This window comes from Alligator mississippiensis, chromosome 9, assembly GCF_030867095.1.
Source record: "Alligator mississippiensis isolate rAllMis1 chromosome 9, rAllMis1, whole genome shotgun sequence".
NCBI classification, from domain to species: Eukaryota; Metazoa; Chordata; order Crocodylia; family Alligatoridae; genus Alligator; species Alligator mississippiensis.
The window spans coordinates 48123794-48148628 of NC_081832.1; the positions used below are offsets into that span (position 1 = coordinate 48123794).

General features: G+C 40.5%; 1 protein-coding gene across 5 annotated transcripts in view; it reads right to left on the reverse strand.

Annotated features, from left to right (window-relative positions):
* The window catches only part of RANBP17 (RAN binding protein 17), a 283580-nt gene that overhangs the window by 214868 nt on the left and 43877 nt on the right, over positions 1 to 24835 (reverse strand). For all 5 annotated transcript variants that reach the window (XM_059733449.1, XM_059733448.1, XM_059733450.1 and 2 more), the window contains 2 exons: positions 20324 to 20429; positions 18845 to 18980 (listed from right to left, as the gene is read on the reverse strand). In XM_059733449.1, coding sequence (XP_059589432.1) covers positions 18845 to 18980; positions 20324 to 20429 — 242 coding nt within the window. The remainder of the gene's footprint in view (positions 1 to 18844; positions 18981 to 20323; positions 20430 to 24835) is intronic.

Consider the following 24835-nt stretch of genomic DNA (forward strand, 5'->3'; position numbering starts at 1 on the left):
CTGCCTAAGTGTAAAGAATACTCTCAGCTTCATTTCCTGTAGTTTCAGCCTTGAGAAACGAATCAGTAAAGAACCACCAGTTTCTCACAAAAGGTGGCACCTAAAGGGAGCCCACATCCATGACAGGAATATTTTTCTGAGGACCACAACCAAGGTAGACAACCATCAATGCCTTTATTCAATATACTGCTGACTCAGCAGCACTGTTTGAGCCAATATAAGACTAACCAGCTATCTGTCTCCTACAACAAAGCCCTACAACTGACTCTCTAGCCCAGGGCTGTGCAACTGGTGGCCTGCAAGATGCATGCAGATCCCAAGGAGTTAAACTGCAGCACCATGGCTCTTGGTCTGGTTGCCACTCTCCCCAGGCTCCCCTTCCCTCCTCCAGCTTCCGCTGCCTGCCCCCAGCCATGGGCTGGGGCAGGGTTGTATGACCTGTAGGGCTGGGGGAGCCCATGGCCAAAGCGGACCCTGCGTGGTATATCTGTGCTTGTGTGGGATACAGAGGCCATGCAGTAGTGCTGGGAGCCCATGTGGTACGGCATAGAGGGGGCTCATGCAACCTGGCATAGCACATCAGAAGCCCTTGTGGTGCGGTGGGGGAGGGTTCACGAGTTCTGTTGCATAGAGCAGCAGTGCCCAACTGTGGGTCACAACCCCAAATGGGGTCGCAACATCAGCAGATGGGGTGCTGATAAATAGGGATCCTGAGGGCACAGGTGATGTGTTGGAGGTGCAGGGAGGGTGGGGGGTCTACATGTGACATGACAGGGGGGGCAGGGGAGCAGAGGCGATGTAGCAGAGGAGGGCAGGAGGGCTAAAGCAACATGGCAGAAGGGGCATGAGCCCCCCTGAGATTTCTGTGCCCAGTGGGGCATTGGGTTGAAGCTGGGGTGGTCCTGGTCCAGCTCCAGCCAGGAGCTGCCTCCACGGCCCAGTGGGTGGGACCCAACATGGGAGGGCGCGTCATGCCCCATGGCTGCCGAGGGGAGGCATGGCAGCGTGGAGTTGTGCCCCTGCTGCTACCAGGCAGGCAGGGGGTACACCTCAGTTTGGACCACGGAGCCTCCTGGGGGAAAGCAGCAGGGAGGGGAGCCCCAAGTCCGCAACAGGCAGCCCACATCCTCCCCTCCCACCCCTCCCCACAGGCTCTGCTCTGTCTGTGCCACCCCCGATCTGGGCTCTGTGCTCTGCTCTGGCTGCAGTAGCCGCTGCCTCCTGCACGGAGCAGCCAGGGCTCAGGCACTGCTCTGGGGGCTGGGGGCTGTGAGGTGGGAGTGAAGGGCCATGCTGAGGAAATGGGCTCATGAATGGGGTCATGCTGAGGAAGAGTTTGGGAAGCACTGGCATAGAGTAAGGGAGGGAGGACTCCCATAACGGGTTGGGAGCCCCTGCACTGCAGTAAGGAAGGCTCGTGTAGTATGGCAGCAGCAGTGGCAGGAGACAAGTGAAAATAATTGAAGGATTATAACTGGAGATGAATAAAAGAAGATAAGGTCATATAGTTAATAAATTAAATATTGGTTATAACAATTTTCATCAGCAAGACAAGCATACTGAACGCACCGAATAGTTAAGTGTATTTAATAATGTGTACTACTTTAACTCTAAAAACTGGCATTTTTAAAACTAATAATCATTTCTTTTTCTGGGACAGCTCTCTCTACAGTGTTTTGCTTATTTGTATTTATGACTAAAGGCATTGGGTGGAAAGGAAACAAAATGTTCCTTAATCTGCATGTGGGACACCAGCTCCAAATGTTGAACACACTGCAGTATCTGAGCAGTAATGCTGCAATGCTTTGTTTGCTAGTTACTCCAGTACTAGTAATTACATACTGACATATTGCCTAGTTTTATGCAAGCTAATGGCTAACTGATATGTATTTATTCCAAATGACATGACCTATTCTTTCTCAATCAATCAGCTGGGAAGAACTTACCTTCCATATTCAAATTAATATCTACTCCTTTTTGCTTCTGACATTCCCTATCAACATATGACTTGCATCTAAGACAGCTGGAATAGCAAAGCTAAAGTTTGCTTCTGAAGAACAAAGGGGTCTGGCAGTAGATCTGGAAATTATGATTCTCTATGGATGCAATCTCCAATGGAAGCCTCACCACCGACTTTAAGGAGTTTGCGTCAGGTGCTTTCAAAATAAGAGCCTTGCTGGGGATCACAGGAAAGCCAAGATGTGGCACTAAGAAATAAACGGTAATTATTTTCAATATAGTTTTTTTTTTTGTTTTGTTTTTTTTTTACATACTTCTGAATTGCACTTCAGACCAGAAATACCTACTTCCAACTCATTTGTGTTATCCATAACTTCATTCCCTATGGTCCTGAAGTAACAGTATGTGTACAACGGTATCCTATTAAATAGCACAAGGTCTTTAGTAATTACAGTACATCTTAACATTATCTTTGATAAAACTTGGATATACCATGACTTCATTACCTGCAGAAACAGAGAGATAAATTGTCACTTCTAGTGTGTTTTGAAAAAATCATTCCCTATCCCTCTAACTGCATCATTGAGTCAAGTTGTACCTAGTTCTACTTGTGATGCTTCCTTAACAAAATAAATGTTAAACTTAAATGAGAGGCATTTCATGCAATCTGAAAAATATTCAGTTCAATTAAAAATAATTGATGCATGGTGAAATAATTCTTCCCAAAGCTGCTGTAAAATCTTCAAAAAATAAAGCTACTTAATAATTTTCATCTCCTACAGGCTAGAGAGAAGCATTATTGCATATTAAAAATTGGAGTGTGGTTTTCCCAGAGGTAAAAGAAAGTTATTAAAACAACCTATTTATTGTTGATATAACTATCCATTTGTGCTACACAAAAAGTAACAATTTCAGTACATTAAAAGAAAAGCTAATTAAGGCATAATTAGTATTTTCTGTATTTTGATAATTAGGGGTTAGTTGGCTATTCCTTTTCAAATTTTTATTTGATGCACCCTGACAATATCTTTAATGAGCAGCTAACACTATTGAATCCCTGATGGGTGAGGAGTTTAGTGACCACTACTACATTACTTCCATTTATCACTGCCTCTTTACCTATAAATTAAACTAGCCCTGTAGCTATGTTGATCTACTTTATATCAATTTCTTCATCCATATCAGCTGAATATGTATGGCATTAACCTCATTTACTAGTTGGGAAAAGCTGAATTAAAATGAGATCTAATTTCTAGTGCACAGAACAATTTCAAAACTGCCTGCTAATTTCCACCACCTGTCAGTATGGCCATTTTTACTATCTCGTAATGAAATAAGAGTGTGTGTGTGTGTGTGTGTGTGTGCGCGTGTGTGTGTGCGTGCGTGTGCATGTGTGTGCGCGCGTGCGTGTGTAAAAAGGCTAATGATTCAAAAGTGTTAAGATACCATTAATCATGAGATTTTAGGGCCCAATCGTGTAATACATCACGTACAGGCCAATACCTGGAGTCAATGGGGCATTTTACCAGACTCTGCACAGGTGCAAGAATTCTATTATATATACTACGCTGCAGAATCAGGACTGAAAGAAACCACATTTTATATGGCCGTGTTGGAGTGCTGGTGCAGCTGTGAGGGTCCAGGAAATATGCAACAGATATTGATTTTTGTAGGTGATACCTTTTATTGGATCAACAGCATGGCTGGGATAGACTTAGCACATTTGAAAGCTTGTCTACATCTATCCCAACCATAAAAGGAAATCACCCACAAAAATCCTTGCCTCTCACAAATTCTTTACGTTTATTTACTGTTCGTGGTAGCTTTAATGTTTTTACGCCCATGGAGAGGGTAATCAAAGAAGTTTACATATTAATGAAATATAAGCATAAGCCAACTAAGTATTGAGATGCTGCATTAGAGAATGCATCTGCTCATAAATCAGGAAGTTTTTAAATTATGTCAGCTACCCTTGGATTATACTTTTAACTATCATAAGTTACATTTACCCAAGGCTGAAAATTATTCTAAAACCAACATTTTTTTGTTTCATTCTCCCCTTCAAGCACATCGTTGTCTAAATGCTAACTATACTAAGTATTGTTTATTATTATGTAGTTTCATTTTCCAAAAGCTCATATTTCAAGTTTGAAAGTTTAATGTTTTCAAAAATATCTTGCACAAATGTAGTTCTAAGAATTATTTTAATAACCTGACATTCTTTACATTGCCTAGATGAGCAGTGCTCAACCTTCTGGCCCCGCAGGATGGATGAGCGGTGTGCTGCCGGTCCATGGGCTGGATGCAGCATGGGGTTGGTCTGCAGGTGAAATTTGGTGTGCTAGCCTGGCCCCATGCAACAGATTAAGCCCAGAAGAACCGCACATTCCGAGACAATCCAGTGCTCAGAGCTGTGTCATCCAGCCTTCAGGGTACCCTATGGGTCCACAAGGTTGGCAGTTGGGGAAGCTGTGGCAATTAACATAAGCAGATCCCTGCCAGAAAATTTCTGGACCCATGGGGAGTCCCACAGACCGGGTGACACAGCCACAGGCTGGAAGTTGAGCACCACTGGTCTAGAAAAAAAGTGACCTTTAAATTCAGTACATAGCCAGATATCTTTCTGTCCTGCCCCACCCTGCTGCCTACCAAAAGTAGTAGTTAAACCACTTCACAATCCTGCTCCAACTCACCACATCTTAAAAGAAAAAAATTATAAGAGATTAGTTTCTACCATTTAGCTTTTTATAACTTCTACCTGCCTAAGAGATAATGCTGAGCTGTGCTAGGTTCCTTGAATTTCTCAGCTGGCACATACAAAAAGGCTACTGAGATCTCACTGGACTAGTATGGAGGAGTCCTCAGACATAAATCAGCATACTCTGGTCCTACTCATCAACCTTCTATCTCTGATTGTCTTAATTTGTGGGACAAAGTATAACAGGGCTTACCAGAGCACACTGTTCCCTAACCATCCACAGCTGGTGAGAGGTCCCTTGGGAACCCTTGCCATCTGGTATAAATTCAAAGCAGCTTCACAGACAGCTCTTAACCCACAATGGGACTGGAACAGAGCAAGAAAGAAACAATCAGGAGACTTTAATTCCCTGATGGATTCCTATTGTTTCCTAAGTAGACAATGTGGCTCACTGCATTTTAAATTGGTGGTGGGGCAGACTTCCCTTTTTTAAAGAGTTAAGTAATAAAAGAAAATGGACACACACTTTTGAAACAATAAGACACAGTATTCTCTTGCGTACCATAAGCCCCAAATCAGACTTTGTTTTGGGAAGGCAGAATAAAGAAAAGAGATTTTTCCAGTCTTCCTTGCCACAGCATGCACTTACTGTGGCTGAATGCTCCCAGGCACATGCACAAGGGACGCAGTATACAGCCAAATGCCAGAGGTTAAACCCTCACAGCCACTACCGAATTGCTGTTGCTCCACCCCTCCTGCATGCACCCAGGAAGGCAGTGAAGTTCCACGAAGCACCAACGCAGGCAGCCATTACAACATCCCTCTATCTCCATTCTGGCATAAAAATCAGCTTTGTCACTTAAAACACATACCCCAATTTTGGATGACTAATATTTGGGTATATACAAGTAAACATGGTATATACTTGATTAACTGATAAACTTGCTTTAAAGCCTCATCAAGCATATACATGAAGAGATCAAGAGCTAGGCCTGGTCTACACATAAGTTTCCCATAATATGTATGTTGGTGGCAGCAGCAGCAATCCCTCAATTCAAGGATGATCTCTACCATGGCTCATTGATGGGTCTGGAAGTGACTTAAAGAGTCCAATCTTTGAGCCACAGATCCATCTGCAAATGTTGTGAGTCTTTCCAATGGGAGAGTAGGCCATAGGTTGAGATTCCTCTCCTTTTCCTTCCTCCACTCTCTCTACTGCTTCAAAGACAAGACACTAACTCGAAGCAGACTGCCACTTGCTTGAGGTTGTGAAGCCATTGGAGCTGGTTAGCAGCCAGCTCCTACCAGCTGCCGATGTTGGCATCTGTTGTCTTGAGGTATGCCTTGAATGTGTCCTTGTAGTGTTTCCTCTGGCCACTGCAAGATCTCAGGTCACAACCTGAGCTGGGAGTAGAGCACTTGTCCTGGGAATTGGGCATCTGCACGCAGTCTCTGGTCCAACAAAGTTGGTGCTAGAGGATCACTGACACAAGGCTGGTAACGCTGGCTTCAGCAAGGAAGCTGGCGTTTGTGTGGCAATCTTCCCATTTGATGTAGAGAGTGATACCTCTGGTGATACCTCTCCAGACTCGAGATGAAAACGTTAGGTCGTTGGTGGTGGCAGCATGAAGGGAAACTACATTGCTATGTATGGAAAGGCATTCTCTTAAACACTTCAAATCTCACTCTGGCATGAAGCTCCAATATGGCCATAGCATGGCACGGGTGTCAACTTGCATTTGTGCTCCTAAACAGCCATTTCAGAGGCAATGACTTTGTTGACAGCCTGGTTATCATGGATCATTTTCAATGACTGCTGAATGGTCTTGTTGTCCTAGACGGCAAGGAAATGTATTATCTCTGTCTGCCTCCAGCTATTTGATTACTGTTCAGATGCAGCAGAGGACACTGTGTGAAGGCTGCTGCCGGCCTCCTCCAAAAGGTTCTTGATACTGTTCTGCTAAAGGAGAAGCAAATCATTAAGACAGTGGTCCAGCAAAATGAAGATGCAGCATGCCTTTGCACAGGGATGTAAATAGGCAAGTTCTGTGACCCCAGAGCATTGTGGGGTGAGGAACAAAGCACTGTGGAATGCTGGTAGACAAGCCAACTCCCTATCATGCTTTGCTGGAGAGTGCAAATGTAACAAAGTGCTTCAAGGCTGTTCCTATTTTCTTCCAGGGTCATTTTAAAGATGGATTGGCCTAATTTGAAGCATTTCACAGGCTTTGTACATCTGTACTTTCACTTTTTGGAATGCTTTGGCAGCCGTTTTGGGCCATTTCACCACCCAAAACAAAATGGAAGGCTCCAAAACATCTCCTAAAATAAACAAAACATTTTGGAAATGTTTCGGAGGAGGGCTTTCAGGGAAACAAACTCAGAAGAGGAAGGGGGAAGAGGGTAGGAAAGGACTGCTCTGATATTGACATCTGCAGCTGCCCAGTGTCTGCGATCCGTCTCTGAGGTCCCTTCTAATCCCAGTGCTCTGGGGGACAGACAGCAGCCTGCTGTCATCCCGTGTGCAGATCCGGGGGCTCATGACCCTTGGGAAGAGTCCAGCACAGCCCCATAGACCCTCCTTTTAAAGTGCCTCAAGGCTGGGGCCAGGCAGGGAATGGGGCTGGGCAGGGCAGCCATGGGGGCTTCTCCCATGGCTCCCCCACCCAGGGAGAGAGAAGCACAACCGGAGGAGTCACGGGAGAACCTGCAGCCACCCAGCTGTGCCTGCCTCTCCCTGACTGATCCGAATCTCTGAATCAGTGCCAAAACAGCGTCAAAACTCCAAAACAGATTCAGCCAAATCGAAACAGAACAGTGATCTGCAACACCAAAACAAATTACTGTTCCTCTGAAACGGATGAATCCAAAAACAAAACAACCATTTCTCACAGCCCTATTGCTCATATTCTGATATCACTACCCTGACAACCCACAGGATATTGGGGCCCCGCCACCAAATTCCACTGTACAGAGCCTTAGTGGGGATGCATTCTAGTGGCAGAGGGCAAGTGACAGTTGCATTGAACCCTGCAGCTCCCTGACACCTCTTGCTCTGTCATCAGAGGTGGGTCCAGATCTGACCCATGTGGAGCACCATGACCAAATGAATTTAACTGTCCTGGTTTAATACATTCAGGGAACCAGTTATAAGCTCCACTAAGAAAACTTGCCAAAAACGTGTATTGCACATCCTTCCTGTAAGAGCCACAGACTAGCACACACTGCATCTACTGCAACCAGTTCTGTTGTACTTTGCCCACTTTAAGAACTGCATTAATTGAACAGAACTCTTACAATTATCATACCCAACATGCAACAATTTGATTTACTCATAGCAATATCAAATTATAAGCTGTTAAGAACCCCAAAACACCCAGCAATGATGTCTCTCTCAAAACCATCACCAGCCAAATCAGTTTTCTTTTTAAGGGAAGAGTTTGGGATGGATCTATGAAGTCTTTCCTATTATTCTTATATGTAGGGGCCAGTCCTACTGCCTTTGACTTGAATAGATATGTAACAGGGTGGTCTGCTCCTTCAAGAAGGGACTGCCAGCCTTGTGAAGGGCATTCAGCTCTGGGCCTTCTGGTAATGAGGGAGTGTCCCACTGGGAGTTTAAATACCTCAGAGGAGAGGGCTGAGAGAGGAGATTATGAAGAGACAGTTTGAGAGGAGGAAGCAAGCAGAGACTGCAATTGCCTACTACAAGAAAAGGCCAGGCTGATGTGGTGTAATTCAGAGCCAAAAGGTTCCTCAAGTGCCCAGGACAGGGTAGAAGCATTTTTATTTTGTTGGCTTATTCTTGAACTTGTTTGTTGGCTAAAGACTATTTTGCTTATAACAACTGACTGAGATGCTCCTAAGAGAGTAGAGCTGCCTGGTGAAGACAGCTAGGAAACCTGCATACAAAAACCCTACGTAAGCACTTACACTTCACCAAGGCACAAAGAGTCTTGGCCCTATATTCTGGTTTGGAGTAAGTCACAGCTCAAAAAGCATTACCAAGAAAATGAAATCTGTTAACCTATAGTTGTGACTAAAATTAAACATTCAATACACCACACTATCAGCAGTACTTCCCCCAAAGTATCCTTCTCCAGTTGTGGATTACTGACCATTGCCAGCAGGCTCTGCACTTGCTTGTTGGTCCCCAAAGCTCTTGCTGGTTACTTTGTGCTGACTTGTGACCTGATGCAAGGTTGCTTAAAAAGACAGCTAAAAATACATTAATAACTTCCTTATTTTTGTTTTTCCACAGAAGCATTTTTTTACTTCTTATGGGAAAGTTATATAATTATGGATGATGGGGGCAGCAACCTGATCATACTTAGAGCTGCGAAGGCCCGGAAAAAAACCCGAAAAAAAAAAACAGGGGAAAAAATGGTTCTTTTTTTTTCCCCGAGGCTTTTTTTTTTTCCCTGAAAAATTGGAAAAACTGAAAATTTTTAGAAAAATTTAAAAAACCTCATGAAATATTTTCTTTTAGAATGATGAATAAAATGTTTAAGACAAGGTGTTCATATATTGCTACTACCCTTCACTCCTTCAAAATTTTTTCTAATAACTATGTAAGAGGAAGACTTTTATGTAAGACTAGTTACAGTATCAGATCACTAACAATTCCTGTACACTGAGGACAAGCAGTATAGTACAACTCTCAAATACAAGAGCAAGATGCATTTCTGCCCCCAGGGGGCACTGCCAGTTTCACAAGAGAAGGAAGAAGGATTCAGTGCCGCCTTTGCTTGTGGACTTTCTCTATGGTTGACTTTTGATCCAGAGGTTGGTGGATTTGCTCCTGTCCTCCTGACTAGGCCTCAAAGGACTGGGAGTGGACACTGACGGCAGCATCCATTCATTCCTGTAGAGATTAGAAACAAGGAGCTTATTGCCCTGCTTGCTCAAAAGCCTCAGGAGAGGAGACAGAGCAAGTCTAAAGGTTTTGGAGTAGGAAGGAACCTGCCTCCCCCTGGCCCTGTGACTTTGAGATCCACAGCAGTATAGAAGCAGCTCAAAGAAGCTGAAAGAAAGTATACTTCTTTACTGAAAGGTAAGTTTAAATTTTCCTGAATTCAGTCTATTAAACTATATTTTAGCTGCATTAGTATATTTTCATAACCTATGTAATTCATAATTGAATTCCTAATAATATAATGTTTTGTGACAAATCACCCAACCTTAGCAGTGAGGTGAGGCCTGCAGGGCAGGGAAGTTGTTCACAGTTAACTCTGAGGAGGCCTCTCCTCCATCCATTACTAAATTTGTACATGCTGTAGCTTAGTGTTTATATATGCAAGCTAGCCACTAAATTACATTTTTCTTTTTTTCACCCTCAGCAAAATGGTATGACCAACTTTTAGCATATGGAAACTTGTCCACACTGCAAGTTATTCTGAGAAAAAAATGTGACTTGAAAACACTGTCAAGTGAAATATGCATTTCCAAATGTTACTAGGATGACCAAACACATCCTTGTATGTAAAAAGTGTCCTGCAGACAATAAAAAATCCTTCATGGGTGTAAGCGAGGAGAAGGTAGATCATGATGATGAAAGTGCAAGTAGCTCTTCCCAACGTTCTCAATCCAGAAGTTGTCCTACTGCTGCTGCTGCTTCTATAGCATTAGTATCACAAAGGGTTGCCCAATCAACCTCAAGTAACCAAATATTACAACCAACTGTGTACAAAAGACTCTCAGTAGCTTCATTTGTAGACAAGATGACACCTGAAAATCAGGAAAAAATTGACCAAGCTCTTGCAAAAGCAATATATTCTTCTGGGACGCCATTGTCATTAACTGAAAATGCATACTGGCAGGAAGCTTTTAAATTACTAAGACTATCATAACGTTTGCCCAGCAGACATTCTTTGAGCAAGAGTCAGAATATGAACGTGTAATGCAATCTGTGCAAGGAAAAATCAACGAAGCACCGTGTTTTGCAGTACTTACAGATGGATGGACAAATGTGCAGGGAGAAGGAATCAAACTGTGTGATAACAACACCTCAACCAGTTTTTTTACAGAAGCCTTGAAACAGGAGAGAACAGGCATACTGCAGAATATATCAGTAGTAAAATATGTGAAGTCCTATCGAAGATTGGGAGTGGTAAAGTATTTGCTTTGCTGACTGACCATGCAAGTAACATGAAAGCAGCATGGGAGATCATAATGGATACATATTAATTATTACAAATAATATGTATGTATATATATATATATATATATATATATATATATATATATAAAATATTTAATATTAATTAATACAAATATTACTGCAAAAGGATGTGCATCCCATGGGCTAAACTTCCTTCTTAATGACATCATGAAGTTGGTCACTCTGCAAAAGATCTATAGAAGAGCAAAAAAAGTTAAGACATGTAAAAGCTACTCATATTGTAGCTGCAGTCTTTAACAAGAAGCAGGAAGAAATCTAGGCAAACCTTTAGTTTTCAGAAGTCCATGAAGATGATAAAAATGAAGGATCAGAAGAAGCAGAAACTGTGGATAATGATAGTTCAGAAAACAAGACTGATTAGACAAAAGTTTCATGTGGCAAAATTTGTATTCAGTGAGTCTTGGTTATCTATTTCCTTTTTTTCTCAGCTCTCTTTCTAAAAATGAGTGCTTTCTGTATCTGCTTGACATTGTGGAGAAGATTAAGTCCAAAATACATAATAACTTTCTTTGTTTTACTATAATGTTAATGGTTTCTTCTATTTTCAATTTTAATTTTTTCCTGCTTCTCATAAATTGGCAAAAACTAAGAGATGCTAGGTTCCTTAGAGTTCAGCAGCTTGTAGCTCCATTTGCAACAAAAATTAAAAACATTTTAAAGTAAATTCAATTAGTAAATTTGGAATTGTTGTCTGAATAAATTATACATTTAAATTTAATAAACATACCAAACATGATAATTTTATGAGCAAACCAGGTTATACATAATACATTTTATGTTCTTAAAGTAGCAAAGTGAATTTAGATCTGTAAAAAGTGCTAAGAAAATAAGTAGTGCATATATTTCAATTTTCTCCAAAATTTCCATTTTTTCCCTAAAAAACCCGGAAAAATAAGTGTTTTCCCCATGGCTTCAACATTTCCAGAAATTTGACATCTCTAACCATACTGTCTCCAAATTACAAGCCATATACTAAAAAAAGTCTGAGAAAGCCCATTCCAGAGCAATTCTAACCTCCCATCTTAATTTCACATGTATACACACAGAAAAATTTTAACTATAACAGTGATGACTATTAGAGATGTAAACATCAAAGGAAGTGTTACAATCACTGATGGCTCCCAATACTTGCAAGCACATATCAACAACCAAACAAAATCACCAGCAGGAGAAGGATTTTTTGCACTACAGACAGTGAAACAGGTAAGCTCTCCAACCTGTTGCTGATTCACACCCAAAAAGGATTGTAATTTCAGTCTGACACAGGTATTGCACAACCTGTTCTCTTCTACTTCAAGCTGCTAAAGAGCTACTTGGGGTGCATATCTGATTAAAAATTAACCTCAAAATCTACCCAAGGTTGCCAACTTGAAACATTTTTTTACTGGCAATCTGCAACATTTTTACTGGCAACCAAACATTTCTTTTTCTTTTACTGATATATATTTTACATAATGTAAATGTAACCCTTCTACCAGGCCCAGGACAAGGGCCAAGTTCTAATCAGAAGCTTTAACACCAATCCTAGTAAAAAAATTTTGGTTGTCAGTAAAAAGTTTGCAGATTGTCAGTACTTTTTTTCTTGGGTTGACAATCTTACTTGACTGAAGCAATGGTTTTATACCTTGCTGCTCCTACCCAAAGAGTCCCTACTCAGCCTCACAACCCAATACCCCTGATTGTACCCTGCATGGTGCTGTGCTTCTAATTCCCCCACCACCCCCACCTTACCACCACTAACCCCACTCCCCTCATCCTGGCAAAGACCCACAAAGAAGAACTAGTGTCTGTCTACCTACAAAGTAAGCAGCATTACATGTGAGGACTGGAGACAGCAGCACCAGCATGCAAGAAAGGGAGAGGAGGACTGGGCTAAAAAGACCTGAGAGCACTCCATGGACAGTGCTGTGCTTCTACTCAGACACTAGGTGGCACTGCTCTACTCTGTCTGTGCATCAAGGCCTGCCTCTAGTCTCATTTCACAGGGTTTCAATCAAGCTCAGGACTCCTTACTGATTGCTCCTTTTTGGTTGGTTTTTTTTTTGGGGGGGGGGGGGGTTTGTTTTGTTTTTTCAAGCAGACTTTACACGGACATTTTTAGGCTTGTTATTTACGGATTGTCAGTAAATGCATGGAAAATTGGTAACACTGAAACCCCTCCCCCTATGTTTGATCAATACAGTGCATAGTACAACAGAAAGGACTGCTTTGAATATGCATGTTACTTCCATCAAATATTCCTGACACCGAGATCATCTAGTTCATTTCTGCATTATGAGACAGGAACAAATTTATCTAGGTCATGCCCAAAGACATTTGTTCAACCTCTTCTAAAATAAAACAAACACAAAAAAAACCCAAGAAGGAGTTTCCATGACCTCACTAGGTATCCTGTTCCAGTACTTGACTGTTCTTATGGGTTGAACGTTTTTCTTAATATCTTAACTGAAATCTCCTTTACTGTAAATTAAGCCAATTGTTTCTCTCCCAATTCTCTATGGACATGGAGAACAATTGATCAATGCACTCTTTATAATAGCCTTTTGCACATTTAAAGACTGTTATTAAAAAGTCCCCTCTACCCAGTCTTTTTTCTGAACTAAACAAACCCAATTCTGTGACCTTTCTTCATAGGTCAGGTTTTCTAATTCTATTATTGTTCCTATTGTTCTTCACAGCTAAGTAGAGTGGAATAACTATTTCCAGTTCTTATACATACAAACCATTCTTGTTAATACATCCCAGAATAAGATATGTTGGGGGGGAAGGGGGGAGGGTTGTTTTGTTTTTTTGCACCAATGCCCCCTTGTTGATTAATTCAGTTTCTGAATCCCTAAAGCCCCTGGGGCAGCTTTCTCTACTTTGTATTTGTGCTTTTGACTCTTTTTTCTTAAGAGTAATACTTTGCACTTTATTGAATTTAATTTTACTTATTTCAAATCATTTAAAATAAATTTTCAAAATAATTTTGAAATAGTGTCCACCAAATGGTTACAACCCTTTTCAGTTTGGTTCATGTACAAAAGTAATAGTATAAAAGCATACTTGTACAGTTTGTCATAAGCTAAGAATATTGAAATAAACACCTAATAATTGAGTCACTTAAAGTAGTAACATAAAAGCCAGACTCTTATTTCTACATTCCTTAAATGTCTTCTAACTACTATTTTGACACTTACACACAGTTTCTGATCCTATTCTGCATGCAATATAAACATGCAAGTGTCCACATGGCTACTGGGCATGCCAGTAGCCTGCACTCTGGCCAGGCAAATACACAGTTCCATATGCTAGCCCAGGTGCATGTAAAAATCACAACACTAACTGGGCAAAATCCTATGAAGCAGATGGTAGATGGTAGAGAAGAGCACTCACCCAGGAAATAGGAAGCCCAGCCCCTCTTCACCCACAGGATATTTGCATTGACATCTCACTGACTTCCCAGCACTCAAACTATCAGACCACAGGCTGGGCATCATTGGTTTCCCTGCACCCATCTCCAGCCCTCCTTTTGAAGCTGGTCCGCTGGACAGCCAAGAGATAGAGAAATGTGGGGTCAAGAAGTAAAAAGGCTAGTGGAGGTGTACTCAGTGACATGGCTACTCCTCATGAAGCCAGGGAGTCCTAGGTTCTAGTCCTGGACACCTGTTCCCAAGAGGACAAACTTCTCCACTGTTGTTCATGAATTTTATCCAATGACTATTAAATGAAGGTGGCAATTGCTCAGTTTCAGGAGGAGGACCAGATAATTTCTGACCTATGGCTTGGTGATTACCGCACTGTGCTAGAATGTCGGAGAAATGCATGTTCAAACACCCTCTGGGCAAAGGGAACTAGAACTTGCATCTCCTGTCTCCTGGGCAAGTGTCCTAACTGATAGGTTATTAGGCTAAAACATGGCAGTTCCTCCTGTTTTTTGCCAGGTTAAAATTTGGAGACAGATTCAGGCCATGTACAAATATTTGGTTTCTACTGGGATAAATCACTACTCATCTGGAAGGAACGAGTGTACAAATGTTCCAGCTTTTTTACCCAGAACAAAAGTGGCCATTCTGAGAGAAAAATAACCTGATTCCAACCAGGTAAAAGTTGGTCACAGGAGAGTTTCTCTTTGAAAAAGGAACATCTGAACACTTTCCCGTGGCTTAACTCCTCTGGGGAGACTAGGAGGAGTGGAGCCTTGGGGAAAGACTCCTGTGCCTTACAGAAACTGGGGTCACACTGGTCTGGGGAAAGTGCAGGGGGCAGCTGCTCCAAGCTCCTCCCCTAGACTGGGGGGAAAGGAAGGGAGAAGCAACTGCCAGCTGTTCCCTGAAGGCTTCTCAATATACCAGAGTCCCCAGAATGAGGGACAGACTATGCAGGAGGCTTTGCTGTGTTGCTTCAATCACTTGGCTCTCAGGCCTGCCTGCTTCTCATACAGGAGTCCCTGGTGTGAGAAGCAGGTAGGGTGCTTTGCCCAACTGTTTCAATCCCCACAGGGACAGAAGGACTGACAGCCTCACACTAGGATCACCACAGTCCCAGAAAGCCTCAAGGAGCAGGAAAGAGGGGGCATTTGCAGAATGAATGTCTGTACTGCTGCCTCTCCTGGAATCATTTCTAGCAGTGGACATTTTCCACTGCCAGAAACGAACATGTGTACAGGACTTCAGAAGTAGTTGGATATGCACAGTCTACACAGTCTATGTACATGGAATAGGATCACATACTGTATGTAAGTGCCAAAACTGGATCTGTCCATTTGGACATGTAAACTGAACCAGGATCCTGCCTAGGTGCTCTGTTTAATAAATAAAATTTTGACTACTGATGTAATACATCAAATTCCAATATTAGAAGAACAGCAGTGGCTGATAGTGGAACAAATGTAATTTAAAAGCCACCTGTACTGTTCCCTGTAATATCTTAGGGCAGCTGAAAATACCCAACTTCAGTGCAGCATAGTGTTTTTCTAGCCAACCTATTTTTTCCTATGCCAACATGCCCATATCCACAACATAGCACCAAATGAGGGGTGAGGCTCTCTGGGCCAATTACAAGTTTAGGACCAAAATACCTCAACAGGGCCAATAGCAATTAGAAACATATTAGATAGGTTCAAATGCAGAGCCCAGTGCAAAGAATATATCCTTATAACTTTATTTTAAAATGGCAGCATGTGTGCAACTGTACCAACACTATGGAAAAGAATCATGGGAGAGATCTTTAAGGCTTTTTCTGTTGACTTACAAAGAAAATCCTGGAGGATCAATTAATGAACAAATACATAGACATGTATTCACTGAATAATCATGACAGCCTTTTCTACAACCTACAATATTTGATATGTGATGTTTTTCTTGATTACAACATGAGATTTTGGTTAAAATATATATTTTTTAAATTGCCCTAGACAGTGTTGAATAAGTCTTGTAGTTAAATTGGATTATTTAACTTTAACCATTGACTTTCTTTGTATACGAGCATAAGATGAAATTCAAGAATATTCACGCAAAGTATTTCAAGCTATAGTTCAAGATGATTGAAACATGCAGACAATCCATTATTTGTTCTGTAAATAAAACTTTGGTATATCTTATCTATGCAATCCTGAATATTTATATAAATGGATATTAACTTAGTCATTTGATATATATTTGTTTTTTTTCTTCTTCCAAGTGTAAATCCTTTTATTGCATGTTCCTAGATACCTGCTAGCAATATATAGTACCAGAGGATTTACAACTGCAGGGATAGAATGCCATCTGCTGCTACATGTGTTGCTACAGCAGGAGAAAACAAAAAGGAGATAAACACAAGTTTTTTTTCCCCTGGTTTTCTCATATATGTAACATATAAAAAATAAGCTTTTTGTTTCCTTAAATAATCAACTTCAACATGACTGCATGTACAGTAGTCTTTATGCAAGAGGCTCATTAGAGATCAAGTATGTAATTTCTGTCACCAACTGAAAACTCAGGCTCTAGACCCACACAGAGCAAACCCCCCCACCATTCAAAGGTCTCTTCTGATTTAAACTTCACAGGAAAAGTCCTCAAAATGGACTTTTCTGGAAGGAACCTGAAGAATTATCTTCTTTCACCTAACTTTAGATGCAGATGTGAAATGATCTGGGATAAGAATACTTGTGCTCAAACCAAGAAGATTGTATTCATGTCTGAAAGGCTGCAGAATTGAGCCTTGCATAAGAGAAAAAAAACCAAACTAATGTATCTATAAATTAAATTATGCCAGTGGAAGATAAAGTCTGGCCACAAATGGGACCTATAATGGAAGCTTGATTGCAATTAGGTATGAAGCAGTTCCTAATACAGTAACTAGATTGTGAGGTCTTGAGTAGTTATGACATTTGTAGTTTTATATACAACAAAAGACTTACTGACGTGTCAAGTTACCAATTGGGTTGCCTATAAGAGGAGCTACAGTCAGGGGTAGTGTACTTTGCTTGAAGGGTCAGTGGGTTGAATGCAGGCACATTAATTTGGGAACAGTGAAATCCTACATTTTTCATACCTCTCTTCCCTTACCTTTTTAAAATTGTTATTTTCTTACAAAAACTCTCCGATAAATCTTAGCAATACTCCAATCAATAGTTAGCCATTTAAAAACATGCACAGTAGTTATGGCACCCATTTTATGATTTCTCACTTAGAAAAAATAAACTGTTAAACTTGATAATCTCACATAATTTAAGCTGTGGTTTAGCGAGCAAGAACTCAAGATATGTATCTGTCTGTTATACATCTTTCTGGAGTTCCAAGCACTTAAATGTTAACAACATTATTATTTTTTTCACTGTTATTTTACCCACATCCAAATGATTTTCCCCAATCATTCTTCTGCACTAACCCAACATCACCATAGTCATAGAAGCCAGAACCTCTGATGGACTAGCAAAGGAGATGCTAAAAAAACATGCCATTCACTTACAACACATTAGCCTGTCACCTTCACCCAACTTCAGTTCAGACAGCAAGATCCCAAACAGAACTACATACAAAAAGTTTTTAGACACTAGAAAAATTAAGACAAGATCCAGTATTATAGGACAGAATAATAATTACAGCACAATCCCAGTTGCAGTCAGTGGGAGTTTTGCCAGCGAAACAATAGAAGAATTAGACCCAAAGCGATAATTCTTTTCTCTCTTATTTCTGAACAATGCATCATTCGTATTTTTTTTTTTAAATCACAACTCGGCTTTGACACTTGAAAGGAACACTTAGTTTCCATGAATAACAGTAATTCAGCATAGCGTAAAATTTTACTCTTCGATATCAGAGCGAGGAGCCATTCAATAAACCTTAAGTACAATTCAAACCCAAAGGGGATAAATTCTTGGGATTGGGACTGTTCACCAGAAAGCATGGGTACAGCACTACATAAGTAAAAACAAAATCTCAGTCACTGTCAGAAGTCTTGCTAAAGATTTGCTCGGGGCTCAAACAAAATTCTTTATCTTTCGCAAGATCAATTGATCTCGTCTTACTGACGCTCTCTTTATAACATCTATATTATGACTGTCCCCTACAGTTAAGGTGAATTAACTGCTGCTTCTTCAAAAATGCATCTTACTTTTCCCTCTTCCCTATTTAAAATGCAGAAAACCAAGTAAAGTGAGAAATACAGTGGAAACTGCATAAATGAGTAACTGTCAAAAGAACAGAACTATTAAAAGAATAAATCTTGTGTACCCAGCTGTGAAATATAACATAATATAGCAGAACCCAGTTAAATGTTTGAAATAAAAATTGAAATGCAAAGTAACCTAAAAGAGTTTAATGAATACAACTGTTACAAATGTTAACTCTCTGCATGCTGAACCTTGAAAAACATGTAGTAGTAAATCTTTATGGATAATTCTGAAACTAACTTAAATAACTTAAGATTAATCATTCCCAAACTAATTTCTTCATTTTCTATTGTGGCATTTATCCTTATGCAAACATTTAATCTTTACATCATACATAGATTTTTCCATTTTAATTTCAGCAAAGACTTACCTTTGAGGTACGCTGGAGCTGGTCCCCCACGTATGTTTTACGGAACTGATCCAAAAACCATAGAATTGCAAGTTCTACTTTTTCATTACTAGACCGTGGTAACTGGGCATCCAACAAGGATATCAGCTGAAAAACTCTAAACAAGGGAAACATTTTCAGAAGGGATTTTCAAACAAATTGTTTCATTACTTCAATTTATTTTAGACACCTTTTAACACTTTAGTCAGCTTGCACAGTACTCCTTTTTTTCAGTATCACGTTTAAATAAAGCATATATTAGTTATTACAGCTAAAAATAAATCAGGACTCAAACTGCAGTTGTAGAGGACATTCAAATTAAGTTTAAAGATTTAAGGTTCCTAAAAAATACTTAGAAATATTATATAAAGGAACAATGTTGTGTAGGCTTTGGTACATTTTCTGTCTCATTTTTGTTATACTTTCCCCCAGTCATCTTTTTAGAACAGCTGCACAAAAGTTCGGTAAACACCAGCCAGACCTTTAGCATAACTGCACTGACTTAAAAGAAGCTACTTCAATAGACACCAGCTACAAATCTGACTCTTTGGCAGAGCTGTTGCTACTCATTTTTTACCTTCTGACAATGTAATTGGTTGCTTGGACTTTTCTGACTTTTTCTTACATCTGAAATACATAATGCATATGTGCCATCTATAAGCCTAAATATTAAAAATGGCCCTCATATTTAATAATACTATAAGAGAATATCACTAAAATGCAAAGCGCCAAGGCAGATTATTATAAGCAGAAATAGAAAAGATGCATTAATCAGCAGCCAATTCTAAATATTTAAGTCCTTTTTCTTTTGGTGCAACAGGTATAAAGCCTGTACAACCCTATTTACCAAAAGGGGTGTGATGTCATCCACAATAACTCCTATTCAAACCGTGGTTCAATAAATGCAAATCAGGGAGAGGCCCATATTTTTAAGGAGTGGGCTCTTCTGTTGAATGCTCTAACTTGAGTCTATTAATGCCTACTTTCCAAAGATGCTAAGGGCCACAATTCCCATCAACTTCCCCATATACACAACCCATGATAAAAATGAAGGAAGGAAATGTCAGTAGGAAATTAGCACATTTACCATTTAAGTCTATACATAACAGAACATGTTTATGTATATGTAGGGTGGTTGCAAATGGTCAGATGATGTATGCACTAATATAGTTGCTTAAAAATTAGGGCACTGAAAATGAGTTTTCAGTTCTGAAGTTTCAGTTCTAAGTAACTGTCTTTCTAGTCAGTTCAATATAAAAACCTTGCATTCCAAAATCAAATACAACTCCACCAACTGGAATCAGTTCAATTTCATATAAATTAAATGCAGCCCTTGAGTCTTTAATCAATGCAATCATGAGACAAGTTTAAAGTTTGAGCATCTTTTGATTACCTGTAGATATGACAAGGGAAGTTACGTAGGCTCCTTCTCCCCCCGCCCCCTTTTTTTACTGCACTTACCGACAAGATAATTCTCCATCCATGGTGTCATGTTCATCAGTACTGGTATAAGTTAACCTTCCTCCTACAACAGTACCCACAAAATACACTAGCCATGCCAGTCGTCCTAACATCAAAAAGATAAAAGGAAAACAAGACTTTAATAAACAACTATATTAGTACAGAGCAGTTCTATGAGACATCACACTACAGAAGAGATTGTCAAGCAGAGTGGGAAAGCTTCATGCCTCTAATATTAATGTTAAAATGATAAAATAAAATGGATTTTATTGAAAAGTGGACTAAAAAAAACCAAACAAATATAGTCAGAAATATTCTTATGCTGATAAGAGGGAAAGGAAAGACTCATGCATATATATTTACTTGTACTTATAAAACACAAAGGTAACTTTAAAATTAAGGCTGATTGCCATATAACAGGCGTGTCAAACTCATTAACCCTGTGGGCTGGATGAGTAACATAAGACTGATCCACAGGCCAGATGATTGGCCCACAGATCCAGGCAGATCCAGCCCATGGATCTCCTCCCCCTTCTCCCCCAAGAAGCTGGATCCAGCTTACCTTTGCTCACTTTGGCAGGTCCAAGACTGTGCCACATGCAGTACCATGCAGGGTCAGTTTGGGGTGGGTGTTACACATGGTGTTTGCTCTGGCCTGCTAGGGACTGCAGGAAGAAGAATGATACCCCCAGCACTTGGCTACCACTGCAGAAATGAGTCACAGTGCCAAGCATCTTCCTGTGGTACCACTGGGGCTCTAGTATCACAGCTTTTACTTGAGCACTTGGCAGCCAAGCAGACGAGCTGCGGTGCTGGAGCCCCAGCATCATCTTGGCTTCTTCCTATGGCAGTAACCTAGTGCCCAGGCAAGACCTGCAGTGCTGGAGCCCCAGCAGTGCCATGGAAAGCAGCCCAGCATTGATGGGCTGGTCCCATGCTGCTCCTGGAGCTCCAGCACTATGGCTTATTTTACCCCATCTTGTAGAAAGACTTAATAAAATTCTCTGTTCAAGGAGATGGGGCTTTCCTTCACTTGCCCAAGACAGAAAAGCAGAAAGGTCATCCTCTTACAGCCTACAGCAAGATATGGCTATCTTCACAGAATAACTTTTGCTCACAGCGCAACTAGGTAGGAATCTCCTCTTCATACATCTGCTCCCCAAATCTCAGGTACCTCCTCTCCTGTATATATCCTGGAGATTACCAGAGGACCCCCAGGGTATACGGGAATTTGTGGAAGGGACAGTACCTAGGAATAAGTACCAACGTCAACACGCAAAGGTGCTTTCTAACTGAAAATTCCCATGGGAATCATTAGCCACAATCATGGGTGCTGTACCAGAGGCATAACTAGTCACTACTACACCATAGGTCAGCAGTTCCCAGCACTGGGTCGTGACCCAAATGAGGGTCATGGGGACAATGCCGGCAGCACCACACAGAAAAAACGAGCTGCACCACGTGCCGGGAGCTCCCCAACCCCCGCTCCCAGGCTGCCACTGCCGCTGCACTCCGCTCCCAGCAGTGGCACGTGGAAAAAAAAGGTTGGGAACCACTGCCCTAGGTAATACTACCCCTGATAACTCCACACCCTGCACATTTTCATATCTGGCTCTAGCTCCAGCTCCAACACGGGGAGAGGGACCAGAAGGGGAGGAAGGGGAGGGAGATTTCTCAGCAGCAAAAAAAGAAGGCAATATTTTCCTTGGCAGCAACTGTGCCATCACCACTGCTTCTTTGCCCTCCCCGTTACCAGACAGGAGATACCCTGTTACCTCCCTGTTACTAGAGCTACTGGAGGGAAGATGTGAGGTAATGGGGGCAAGGAAGAAGGAGGAGATAAGAGGGTGAGGAGAAACCCTAGCTCCATTCCAGTACCCCCTTGGGTAGTGCCTGGGGCCCATGCCCCTCAAACACCCACCATTATGCTAGTGTGCTGTGCTGTCCCCAAATGTTAATAATCTAAAGCAGGAGTTCCCAAACTGTGATACAGGTACCCTTGGAGATACACAGGATAAATTGTGTACTGGCAGATTTAATTTTCATGATAATAACTGGCATTTAAAATATAAAATGTATGCTTGTAGGGGTATCTGGGCAGCCAGTAAATCTGGAAGGGGACATGCGATAAGAAAAATTTTGGGAACCTCTGATCTAAAGTAACAATACCAGATGCTAATACTGTCTCCTATCTCAAGGAATTAACTCCTCACATTTGGCAATCCTGGCTTTAAAACAAAAGATATTTTTCTGGTTCTCTACCATAAACCAATTCTCTCTTGCTGAGAAATCTACAGGAGTGACTGCGTAAGACTCTCTATTTATCTTATAATATTTGGTAATCTAAAAGATAACATTTATCTAAATCTTTAAAATGTTCAAAATCTGAAAGATATGATGTTACTGCTATTAAATCAACAACAGTTGAACAGGAAAAAAAAACAAGCATCATGGCTGGGTACTTGTATTGACCAATATCAAAAACTGTATTATATGAGATATTTGTATTTGGGATGCTAGACAGACAGCCATACCTACAAATTAACACAGTGAGCCAACCCTACGCAATACAACTGAACAAACATTCAAAATAATTGAAGAATAACTAATAATCTTGGAGTACAAAGGCAGCCCAAACACTGTATGTATTTGCTAAAAATTATCACTGCTGGCATGAGACTGATGGATACCATAGAATGAAATCTATAAAAAGGTTGCTGATTTGAAGCAACAAATAACCAACTGTTATAATGGTATATATATTTATTTACAAGTAGCTAAGAGTAAGGAAGAATAACATACAAGGAATGGGAAAACTATTTTAAACTATAGAAAAATCATTTCAAGTCTACATTTCCTGATATAAAAGGACTGGGAAGATTTTAATTCTTCTGTTGCAATAACAGAATTTAACAATAGAACATTAGTAAAACAAAACATGTCTTCATTTGCTCTGGCTGATAGAGTGAAAAATAAAAAAAAAACCCCAGTGTCCTATTATATTTCAAGGACTCTACATTAACATGGACTATACTGTACACTAACCATTTACTTTTGCCTTTCTTCTTGATTAGGAATGCAAAAAGAACATATTGCAAAAGGTGGAGGAAAAAACAACAAAAAGTAAATGTTTTCTCTTCCATGTAATATGCTGTCATGTGTGCAAATGGAGCAGCGGCTCCAGTTAGATCTTTGTTCTCAGTATTCTTTAAACACTGAAAACACACATTTAGCCAACAATTTATCCAAAACTCATGTATGTATTCATGTTGGTATTTTTGCTAATCAGATTAAGATTTTCATCCAAATCTTCCCTGGCATGATGGAAACTCTAAAACAAATGTCTTAGATTCAGTGGTGACATTTGTCTGATTTTGCTGTGCAATAAATCATTCAGAGGATAAATCCTGTGCATTAATCTGTGGATTGCAAACAGCTAAAGAAATCACATAAATGGAGATGGAGTGAAAAGAGTGCTCAGACAGTAGTTATACTGCTACCAGTGTCTACTTCCCCCTCCGCATCTAAGCTTGGTCTTCAGAAAGAAAGCAAAACCCTTGATCTAAATATGAGAATAAGAAGTACAAGTCCTTAGGGTAAACCTCAGCTATTTCTTGAGCTTTAAACAAGTTTAAACAAACTTTAACAAGTTACCTAAGAGATAATTTTCCATGTCTCAATATTTGTATGCTAAAAATACCTTGTCCTTTTGCTATTGTGCAGAGCACTCATGACCCCAAATGATGTAAACAGGAGTTTCAGAGTTCACCAACTCCTAAACACACAGTCTTAAATATACGTGCTCAGCAACTCAAGCACCCATAATTACTGAATGCTTTGCAAATTTCAGTTTAAACTCTCTTGTCCCACTTTACCCATCTACAGAAAGAAAGGAAATAATACCTACTTATTTCATAGGGATGATAACGAGAAATCTTTAGATGATGTTTATGTTTGACCACAGAAGCCTATACCAATACAGAAGGGCTCCACAGAACGCTGCGTCCACCACAGTGACATCTCCTTAGGATCTGCGATTATCCAGATGCCTCATCAAAACAGAGAAGATACTACTGGCCAAACAAAAATCCTCACGCAAAAAATAATCTGTAATTACGCATGTAACAGCTCATTTAAACAATGAGACTCATAACAGGTATTTCCAGATCCACTCCTGTTCCCTGGCTGTCTGATCTATCTTGTATTCCTCCTTCTAATCTTCAGCATAAACAGGCTACTGTAAGAGTCTACAAAAACCTGCTTACATTCAATTCACTACTAATTTTTGAAGAATGTAATGATCTCTCCTAGGCCAAGGCTTAAGTCAAGAAGGCCATTTTGGAGTGTGGGAAAAGAGCTGAATGGCCCAAACTTTAACATCAAGGAAAAATGGAACCAGCAACAGAACACAATTGACACCATTAATACATTTCTTATCACAGACCCCACATCTAAACTCCCTGGCTTTGCTTTACCAAGGCGGAGCTGGACAGTGTTGAACAGGTTTGTACT